Source organism: Calidris pugnax, unplaced genomic scaffold, assembly GCF_001431845.1.
Source record: "Calidris pugnax isolate Ruff unplaced genomic scaffold, ASM143184v1 scaffold135, whole genome shotgun sequence".
NCBI classification, from domain to species: Eukaryota; Metazoa; Chordata; class Aves; order Charadriiformes; family Scolopacidae; genus Calidris; species Calidris pugnax.
The window spans coordinates 1,771,770-1,782,565 of NW_015090961.1; the positions used below are offsets into that span (position 1 = coordinate 1,771,770).

The 10,796-nt window shown below is 56.9% G+C and overlaps 1 protein-coding gene across 1 annotated transcript in view; it reads right to left on the minus strand.

Moving 5' to 3' along the window:
• FAM129B (family with sequence similarity 129 member B) overlaps positions 1 to 10,796 on the minus strand; it is a 42,223-nt gene that overhangs the window by 9,953 nt on the left and 21,474 nt on the right. Inside the window, exons 2-5 of the mRNA XM_014952318.1 lie at positions 10,352 to 10,482; positions 6,433 to 6,561; positions 6,214 to 6,319; positions 4,814 to 4,981 (exon numbers count right to left, since the gene is read on the minus strand). Coding sequence (XP_014807804.1) covers positions 4,814 to 4,981; positions 6,214 to 6,319; positions 6,433 to 6,561; positions 10,352 to 10,482 — 534 coding nt within the window. The remainder of the gene's footprint in view (positions 1 to 4,813; positions 4,982 to 6,213; positions 6,320 to 6,432; positions 6,562 to 10,351; positions 10,483 to 10,796) is intronic.

Here is a 10,796-nt window from a genome sequence, read left to right on the forward strand (position 1 = left end):
ACGGGGTGAATGAACAGGGTGGGGGAAAGCAGCAGTGTGGAGAAGGCCTTCTCCACCTGCTCCTCCCACAGTACTTGGGTGGAAAGTTGGCTGAACAATAAGGTCAAATGTCATCTGTGGTGCAAAGTCCTTCTGGCAGCCACTTCCATGTGGCATCCCTCAGAGATTCGCCCTGGACCACCACTGGGGAACATTTTATCATCTCTCTTCACACTGGGAGACAATTCTCTTTCAGCTCCTTTGTGGAAGATGCCAAGTTGCAGGGAGCCCTTGAGCAATCTCATCTAGTGAACGCTGCCTGTACCAGGAGATGCAGGGAGCAGCACAGCTCAGGAGGAAGAGGAAAGTGTCCAAGAGACACGGGGGCTGAGTCAGGGTCTCGAGCCAGTCCCTCGGGAGGCACACTGGGCTCTGCCCGGTTGGGCTGTCCCCAAGCTGTCACTGCAGCACAGCTCACAGGGCCACCAGCGTGAGGGGGGCTTGGATGTCACCCCCCACCACCACCCTCCCACAGCACCCAGGGCAGGGTGCTGGGAGCCCAGAGGGAGGAGGGGATGGGGACAGCCCAGGACCCTGCTGGCACATGTCCCACGTGTCCTTTCCTTGTCCCAATTTCTCCAGGGTCTGGCCACACTCCTGGGAATGAACGTCCCAGCACCCTGAGGTCCCTCCCCACGCCCAGACCTTTGGAAGGAGGGAGGTGGGATGGGATGGGATGGGATGGGATGGGATGGGATGGGATGGGATGGGATGGGATGGGATGGGAAGGAGCCCAGGGTGGCTGTGCCCCGTGGCAAAGTGTCCCCACACAGAGTCACCCTGCTCCCAGACATCATCCCCGCAGCAATGACAGCAGAGGGTCACGGCACATCCCTGGACCCCCAGTAAGTTGACATCCTGGGGAGACACAGCCAGGGGAGGTTTCTCCCTTCCCAGGAGGAACAATCTGGGCCAGGGAGCAGATCTTTTCCAACGCACGCAGATTTTTCTAAGACGATTACATTTAACTCCAAGCTTAAGCAGCTTTTCCTAAGGGGCAGCTTAATATACTGGGGTGGGGAGGGGGAGGAAAAATGCTGAGAAAGTGAAGTCTTCCCCTTTCTCAGTCCTGGGTGGGAGCGGGAGCCAGAGCAGGGCTGAGATTTCAGGGGCCAAAGCTTCCCCATCCACGGCTTCTTGGGCTCAGCATCACCTCCTGGGTGGGACAGCCCGGTCCAGGCTCCAGCCACCCCCCCCCCAGGAGATGCTCCGGCCAAACCTCATCCTCCAAACCCAAACGCAGGGATTTGTCCTTCAAGAAACCACCTGGATCCACCCCAGCAGGGTCACTCATCCCTGGCTGAGCCCAGCCCCGGCAACAGGGTCCAGCTGCAGGGACCCATCCCCATCCCCTTGTCCAGAGACACACAGAGAGGGCTGGTTGCAAGAAGACACCATGCCACTTCAAAAGGGCAGATTTAATGAGTTTGCTTCATTAAGTGGGTAATTAAACACTGATCTGAGCTCACCTTGTCGGGGATGGGAAGCAACCACCCAAGCTTGGACCCTGTCCTGGAAAGATGATGGTTCACCATGGGTTGGGAGGACTCAACACCAAAGGGCTGTGCTACATCTCAACTTTTTCCAAGTCCACCCCACTCCCAGCCCTGGATAACCTCCCCTCACTGGGTGCCGAAGAAGAAATGGGAGTTTAAAGTCACTTTTTTGCCCAAAACTCAGCTGAACAACCTGCAACCAGGGGCATGGGACAAGGGGGTGGGCACTGCCACAGCCCCGTGTGCCATCGGACAGGGGAAGGGACATTCTGGGAGCAGCCAAGGGCACCCAGGCTCCAAGAAAACCAGGCTGGACATGTCCTGTGTGAGGAATGATGCTGCCTGTCCCTGCTCCTTACAGAAGAGCTGGGGTTAAAAGGGGAGGTGAAAATTCCCACACTCATCACAACCAGAGGCAGAAACAGAGCCTCTGATTTAGAGGAGGGAAAAAAAGGGGGGGGAAAATAAAGGGGAAAAATAAATAAATAAATTAAATTGCTCAACAACAACAAAAGAGCTTTCATGGAATTTGAAACAGTATCTCAGACCTCGCAGGAGCAGAAATGGCACTTGGAGAGGGGGGGAAGAACCATCTCATGGAGAAATCTTGTAGAAATGCAGACACCCCCCCCAGCACTGAGCCTTCCCTGGGCCACTGCCCACCCCTGGAAGGGTTTTTCCATCACAAGCTGAGGAGGAGGAGGAGGAGAAGGAGGAGAGGATGTAACGGCACAGCCCTGGCTGGCAGTGGGGATGGCGGAGGGGCTCACATCTCCCTCAGCAGCACCCAGCAGGCAGGAGGGGAAATTAAAGATAAATAAAGGAATAAATTGGCTTTTTGTTAGTACAAGAGGCTGATTCCCTCTTTTATTAGGAGCTGGTTTTGCTCGTAGTGCCCCGGCTTTGTGGGTCCAGCCAGCAAGCACGGGGGGTCCTGGGATGCTGAACTGCACCCAGAAGTGATGCTCCAGCAGCATCTGGGGGGGATGAGCGGCTGGGGGGGGGATGTCACTGCACCCAGTGTCCCCCAGAGCAGCCCAGACCCTGGGTGGGCTGTGGGGACACTCATCCTGATGAGCTGGGGCACCCCCAGCCCACCAGCAGTGTGTGGATGCGTTTTGCAGGGAGGAGAACCAAAAGGAAAGGGAAGAGCAAAGCTTTCAGAAGATCTAATAGACCATGGGAAGATGGAAACCCCCCCACCCAAACCAGTTCCGGCCCATTGCTCCCCTCCCTAAAAGAGCTCGGAGCTCCCAGGTGTGGCAAAAAAAGCACTGCAAAAATAGGTAGCATCGCTCTTTGCCCACTAAAAGACCCGATTTGGAGCAGGTTTCAGCCCTTGCACCTCCTTCCCCAGGAAACTTCCCAGGCCCTGGGTGGGCTGTGGGGACACTCATCCTGATGAGCTGGGGCACCCCCAGCCCACCAGCAGTGTGTGGATGCGTTTTGCAGGGAGGAGAACCAAAAGGAAAGGGAAGAGCAAAGCTTTCAGAAGATCTAATAGACCATGGGAAGATGGAAACCCCCCCACCCAAACCAGTTCCGGCCCATTGCTCCCCTCCCTAAAAGAGCTCGGAGCTCCCAGGTGTGGCAAAAAAAGCACTGCAAAAATAGGTAGCATCGCTCTTTGCCCACTAAAAGACCCGATTTGGAGCAGGTTTCAGCCCTTGCACCTCCTTCCCCAGGAAACTTCTCGCCATCCAAGACCCGGCCAGGACCTGGGTCTCAGCCCAGGAGCACACAGGCCACGGCCAAGCAGGAAAATTGTGTTTTCCTGCCAGAGTATCCCTGACGTGGGAGGCAGGTCCTGCCTCCATCCTGGCCCCTCGCAGCCCCACAGCCCCCGCTCGCCGAGCCCCAGAGGTGCTGGTGGAAGCAGGACAGCGGGGCTTGGGGTTTTGATGGCCCTTATTACCAAAGGTTTTCTACCTGGGGGTGGAAAATGGGCATCAGGGACACCCAGGGACACTCTTGGCTCCTGGAAATGCTGCTGGCCCTGGTGAAGGCATCGCCTTCCTCATGGCCCCACCTCGAAGGGCTGTGTCCAGTTTTGGGTCCCTCACCACAAAAAAGACATTGAGGGGCTGGAGCGGGTCCAGAGAAGGGCAACGAAGCTGGTGAGGGGTCTGGAGACAAGTCTGGTGAGGAGTCTGTTCCCCTCCAGCTTGAAGCCATTGCCCCTCGTCCTGTCACTGCAGGCCTTTCTAAACAGGTTCTCCCCAGCCTTCCTGTAGGCTCCCTTCAGGGACTGGAAGGCTGCTCTTAGGTCTCCCCGGAGCCTCCTCTTCTCCAGGCTGAACAGCCCCAGCTGCCTCAGCCTGTCCTCGTAGCAGAGGTGCTCCATCCCCCTGATCATCCTTGTGGCCCTCCTCTGGACCCTCTCCATCAGGTCCATGTCCTTATTATAATGTCCCTGTGTTTCTTATGAGTACCATGAGATGTACATATAGTGCCATATAAATGTACATACCCATAAAACATCAAAAGGAAGCTGAGGGGAGACCTTCTCACGCTCTATAACGACTACCTGAAGGGGGTGTAGAGAGATGGGGGTTGGTCTTGTCTCCCAAGTCACAGGAGACAGGACGAGAGGAAATGGCCTCAAGTTGCACCAGGGGAGGTTCAGATTGGAGATTAGGAAACATTTCTTCACGGAAAGGGTTATCCAGCATTGGAATGGGCTGCCCAGGGAAGGGGTTGAGGCACCATCCCTGGAGGTGTTCAAAAGATGGGCTGACATGGTCCTCAGGAATATGGTTTAGTGGTGTGTGGGGTTTTTCTTGTTTTTATTTATTTATTTATTTTGTCAGAGTTAGGTTGACGGAGTTTTTTTGTTTGCTTTTATTTATTTATTTTATCAGAGTCAGGTTGATGGTTGGACTAGATGATCTTTAAGGTCCCTTCTAACCTAGACAACTCTATGATTCTATGATTTTATGGGAAGCTGGGCACAAGGATGCTCCAGGTGGCCGCATCCCTCCCACTCCCCACCCTCCTTGAAGGAGAGGATGAGATGCTCAGCAACCTGCTCTGGTGGGAGGTGTCCCTGCCCAGGGCAGGGGGGGCTGGAACTCAATGTTCTTTAAGGTCCCTTCCAACTCAAACCATTCTATGATTCTACAACACTCCTCAACTCCCAGCCACTTCCTCCTCTTGACCCTCAAATCACCCCCTTTGGCCCAAAACCCACCGTAGGGTCTCCAACACCCTCTCCAGAGTAGGAAGATGATGGTGTCCCCAAATGAGCCCCCATGTCCCCCTCCCCAGGTGTCACTCACCGTTGTTGCAGTGCCGTACGCAGTCCTGGAAAACCGCCCTCCACTTCTCCTGCTCCTTGCCCGTCATCACGCAGAAGTAATAGTGGCGGGCGTAGGGGTGCCAGAGGATGAGGGGGAAATCCGTGGGGCACTTCAGGATGGGGGAGTGCCCCGATTTGGGCGTCACACCTGTGGAAGGGGGAAGGATGCTTTGAGGAGGAGATAGGGGAGGACCGGGATGGGGATGCTGCGGGGTCAGGGGTGTCCCCTCTCCCCCAGCGTTTGTTGTGAGTTCTACCAAAAACACAGGGCAAAAATAAAAAAACAAACTGCAAAGAGTCCTTGTTCTTCCGAAAAGGAAGTGAAAATTGGGGGGGTAAAAAAAATAAATCATTATTTCCAGCCTAACAGTCTCCCCAGAGCATCTGGCCTGACCCTGCTACCATCGTGCCTGTGTCCTGAACCACCAAAGGGCTCGCTGCCCCACGTGAGCCCCTTGAGCAGCTCCTGCCCCACTCCTTGAGGCTACCCTGGCCTTCCAGGGCATGAGGACAGTGAGCAGGGTGATGGTCAGTCCTCCTGGGGGGACTGGATGGAGGAGCAGAGCTGTTGCCTTTGCCCAAGAGTCCCCAGGAAAGGTCTTCACACCCCAAAACCACCCCTTGCTGAGAGTCCGCAAGGACGCCACACTCCAAAACCACCCCTTCTAGAAGGTCTACAGAGATGCCCACACCCCAAAACCACCCCTTGCTGAGGGTCTACAAGGACGCCCACACTCCAAAACCACCTCTTCCAAAAGTTCCCCAGAGATGCCTATACCCCAAAACCACCCTTTCCAAAGGTCCACAGGGATGCCCAGACCCCAAAACCACCCCCTCCTGAGGGTTCCCCACCCCAAAACCACCCCCTCTTGAGGGTTCCCTGATGTCTACACCCCAAAACCACCCCTTCTAGAAGGTCCACAGAGATGTCCACACCCCAAAACCACCCCTTCTAGAAGGTCCACAGAGATGTCCACACCCCAAAACCACCCCCTCCTGAGGGTTCCCAGATGTCTACACCCCAAAAACACCCCTTCTAGAAGGTCCACAGAGATGCCCACACTCCAAAACCACCTCTTCTAGAAGGGTCCCAGGAATGCCCACAGTCCAAAACCACCCCTTCCTGAGGGTCCCCAGGGATACCCACATCCCAAACCCACCCCTTGCCAAAGGTCCCAAGGGATACCCAGCAGCATCGGGGTTTCTAGAAGGGCCCCAGGAATGCCTACACTCCAAAAACACCCCTTCCTGAGGGTCCCCAGGGATGCCCACATGCCAAATCCACCCCTTGCCAAAGGTCCCAAGGGATACCCAGCAGCATCGGGGTGCTGGGGACCTCGAGCATCCCTCCTTGCCCCCACAGCCACCAGGACCACTCACCAGGAAGGCTGTTATTCACCAGCTCCAGATACTGGTCCACGGAGGTGAGGACCTTGTAGCCAGCGCTGTTGACCAGTACGCGGGGCGGCAGCTCCCGCTCATAGGCCTGAGCAGAAAAAGATGGTCATGGATGATGGGGAGCCACTCCACCACAGCGATGGGGTGTCCCCCTTTGAAGCTGTGCCCACCGGAGATGGGCGAAAGGGTGATGCCCCTCACCAGTTTGTTCTCGTAGAGGACCAAGCCATAGTTGTGTGGGACCACGCAGAAGCGATTCCTCCACTTCTTGTTCTCCTCGATGTACTGGAAGAGGTTGCCTGAGTAGATGACATGGTCCTCCAACGGAACCTGTGGGGAGGAGACAGGAAATGGGTGGCACAGTGTGGGCAGAGAGGGGGGGCAGCTGGGTACCCCTCCACCCCACGGCCACAGCCTGTCACGGGGAGCTCAGCAAGGTCCGTTCCTCATGGCTTAGGTGGAGGTTTCTGCACAAGGCCTACGCTGAGGGTCTCCAAGTTCATCACTGGAATATCTCCTATAGCATTGCAAATGTTGGTGCCTGAATAGGTGCGTTTGGGTGAAAACCTTGAGGGGTACCACATGCCCAGCCCGAGAAAACCTCAGAGGAGCTGGCTCATATGACAGAAAAATCACACGTGGTGATGTTCACCATGGTGGTGGTAAGATCTGTGTCTCCAGCATCTCCTTCCTGGGAGATGTGCCAAGCTCAGCTGAGCAACTCAAGCTCCCTTGGCTGAGCAATGGGTTGGAACAGAGAACTCCAGTACCTCTTCCCAACCTCAGCTAAAGCATTTCCCTGGCCTGGGGCAGGTGGGACCCCATGTGGTACTGCTCGGTGGTGGCCATCAACTGGAAGGTCCTGCCAGGGTGAGGGTCAGAGGCAAGCTGCAGAGGGCAGGAACCTTTGTATGGACTCCAGATGGGACATGGAAGAGGAAAAGCAAGAAGCCACCCCGTAGAGCTCAGCCCCGGATGATGCTTAAATGCTCTGGACTTCATGGATGACCAGCAAAAGGAACAGGCTGAGGACATCCCAAGTTCCCAAGCCCCCCCGAGGCTGAGCAGCCCCTTGCCAGCTCTCCCGTGTCTTTTGGCCTCCACGCCGGCAGCTTTCAGGCCATCCCAAACACAGCCTGGCTGAGCGAGCCAAGAATTTATCCCAAGAATTTTTATGATCCCAGGAACATAAACAAGAGCCAAGAGCTCTCGTGAGGTTGGGAGCGTGCAGCCGCCGCCTCTCCCGACGTGGCCACCCACCATCCACCACGGTGGCCCTCAGGAGGGATCAGCCAGGGCTTGGGTCCCACCACACACCCAGCACTGAGACCTTTCCCTCTCCTCTCCCTGTTCTGTCCATCTCCTGGTTCAGAGGAGCCCCGTTGCCTTCCCCAAGTCCAACATCACCCCTCAATCCCAGACTCCAGGTTGTCCAGCCTGGAGAAGAGAAGGCTCCAGGGAGACCTTAGAGTCCCTTCCAGTCCCTCAAGGGGCTCCAGGAAAGCTGGGGAGGGACTCTGGATCAGGGAGGGGAGCCACAGGATGAGGGGGAAGGGTTTTAAACTGAAAGAGGGGAGATGGAGATGAGATGTGGGGAAGAACTTCTTTGGGGTGTGGGGGGTGAGAGGCTAGCCCAGGCTGGCCAAAGAAGCTGTGGATGCCCCATCCCTGGAGGGGTTCAAGACCAGGTTGGAGGGAGCTTGGAGCAACCTGGTGTGGTGGGAGGTGTCCCTGCCCAGGGCAGGAGGGTTGGACTAGATGATCTTTAAGATCCCTTCAACCCAAAGCACTCCATGATTCTATGATTTCTATGATTGTATCACCCCGTCCCCCAGGGAGGTCTGAGAGCAGCCTGGCTCAGCACACGGGCTGACAGCACCTCGCTGCTCCTTGGAAGGGGGAGAAGAAAGCACGAAGCAAGTCCTGCAGCGCTGGAGGACAGTGGGAGGGATGAGAACCTGAACCCTGAGGCCACCAGCAGTGATGGGAACAGAAAGGTCTGGGAATCCCCATCAGCATCTCACGGGGGTGGCTCATCGGAGGAGAATCAGCCCTTAGAAACTGGCTTAGAAAGGTAAACTGCCCCAAGGTAAACGAAGCCACGCTAATTGGCTGCTGAAGAAATAACATCCAGGCTGAGCTCTGCCATGGGTCCGGGTGACCCCTTGGCCAGGGAATGGCTGCTCAAGGCCACCAGCATCCTGGGAACCCCAGTCTAGCCATCCCCTCCTTGCCCTGGGGAGCCACCGAGGTGGCACCACCCAACCCCAGCAAATATTTGGGACAGGCCAGGTATGTGCTTAATTGCTGGGCTGGGCAGGGAGGGGGACAGGGACCGCGGGGGCGGAGGGGCCCATCCTGCCTGTGTCCCTGCCACGGGGACGATGGGGACCAAGATGGGGTCTGGATATGGCAGCTCCAGGGCTTGGCTGGGACAGGGGAGGATGCTCAGGGACTGGTTTCCAGGGGACATGGGGATGTCAGACCAAGGCCACACTGTCCCCACCACTGGCTGGGGACACCAGAGGCAGGAAGATTTAGTCCTTGTTCCCATCTCTGCTGCTTCTCGCTGGCATTGACGGTTGGCCAAGATGATCTTTAAGGTCCCTTCCAACCTAGAAGATTCTGTGATTCTGTGATTTTTCAACCAAGCCACACACGGGACCCCAGCCCACATGTCCCCCTCCACCCAGGAAGGCCACCACCCCCTGGTATTGCCTCTTGAGCTCCACATTTTCCCCCAAAAAAGGTACAAAATAAATACAATTAAAAAAAAACCAACCCTAAAACACCAGATCCCAGCTTGCCCTGCCCAAGGACACGGAGAGGGCTACCCTGCAGCTTCTCCATTTTTGGGGAGGATTTGAGGAGCACAAAGCCCAGCTGGAGGAGATGCTCCCCCCACGGACACCCAGTTCCCCGCGGTGTCTGGAGCCCCAGTCCATCCCAGTCCTCTGCTGTGACACCGGGCAGAGGACGGGGAGCAGAGGGGACATTGCACAAGAGGAATGTCCTATTTAGATCCTGCTGTTCTGAAAGATTTGCACGGTGTCCCTGACCCTCCCACCTCGCCGCCGTTCTTCAGACATTCCTGAGCTGCTCCCTGGAGCTTCTTCATGAAACAACCGACCTTGGGAGGGAGGTTCTCCTCCCAGGGGGGGTGCTGAAAGCATCTGGAAAATTGTGAGGAACCCAAGGGACCTCCACACCTTTTATTTTTGCTCAACACAGCCAGCACCCAGGCACCTTCCAGAGGAGATGGGACACCTCCAGGTGGCTGGACAAGGTGTCACCTGCATGGGTGGCCCAAGGAGACAACCGCTGTGAGCACCTAGGGCTTGAGTCTGATCTCATGGGGGCAATTTCTAGATTTCTTAAAAAAACGCCCCTTTAAGCCCCAGGTAAAAGCAGAAGCCTGTTCCCACGTGTGATCACATCTCCTCCTGCTTTCAAGGAGCACCCCCAGGATGGCAGCTCCCCCAGGAGGGACCCCAAACCCTGTCAGATGGTGAGAAGCCCTGGCTGAGCTGCATCTGCCTTTGGAAAAGGGAGGAGAGGGCAGGATCTGTCCCTGGGTGCCGGAACCATGGGCAACAAGCCCCATGGGGGGGTTGGTTGGAGTCCTTTTGCCAAGGCAGGAGAAAGGCGGCTGATGGACATGAGCCTTGGAGCCTCCTCCTCTTCCTCCATGGGGCCAGGGACACCTGCCAGGGGTTTCCTACCCCTCCCTTGATATTTTTCCAGGCTGGAGCATCGCTGGAACCCAGGGCAGGAGGACAACAGCCCAGCATGGACCATGTGGGGCTTCTCTGGGCGCAAGGTGGGTCTTGGGAGTTCAACCCTGGCATCACGCACCCTCATCCAAAAACCAGCCTTGCCCCTGCTCGATGCTCATTGCACTGGGGGGGGTGTTGGCAAAGAAAACCACCCCAGGGACCCCCTCAAAGTGCTGCACGGGGGGTGCATGACACCACGGGGATGGGCTGGACCAGTGGCAATGGGGGCTACATTGGTGGAAGATGGAGGAGAGGGGATGTGCCTGGGTTTTTTGGGAGGACACGGGTCCGTGGTGGCCGGGCGTGAAGCTGGAGCTCCTCAGGTGGGGTCGGGGTCTTCTTACCTTGCGATGGAGCAGCTGGGCCTGGGGCCCCCCGTTGCCTTCGATCTCGTAGCGGACGCTGTTGAAGAGGGCCACGCCGTACTGCTCCTCATAGCAGCGGCAGAACTCCCCCAGCACCTTCCCCGTCTTCTCTGCAGGAGGAGAGAGGAGCCGCCTGAGGCGGGGGCTGCAGCCGGGGGTCCCCTCGGTGCAGACCCCCCCATCCCCAGCATCCCACTGAGACACCTTCCCTCACCTACCCAACACCTCCCGTCACCATCCCACCCACCAGAGCTGGCTTTGGGGGGGGGCCATGGCTAAGCCCACCCCCCCCCATCCAGCCCAGGGAGTGATTTGGGCCTAGCACCGTCTTTTTTTGGCTTTTTCACATTAATGCCACAGATTCCTCTCCCCAGCAGGAAATTCCTGACGTGGAGCTGATTCCGGCCACGCTGACGGCTTCCCC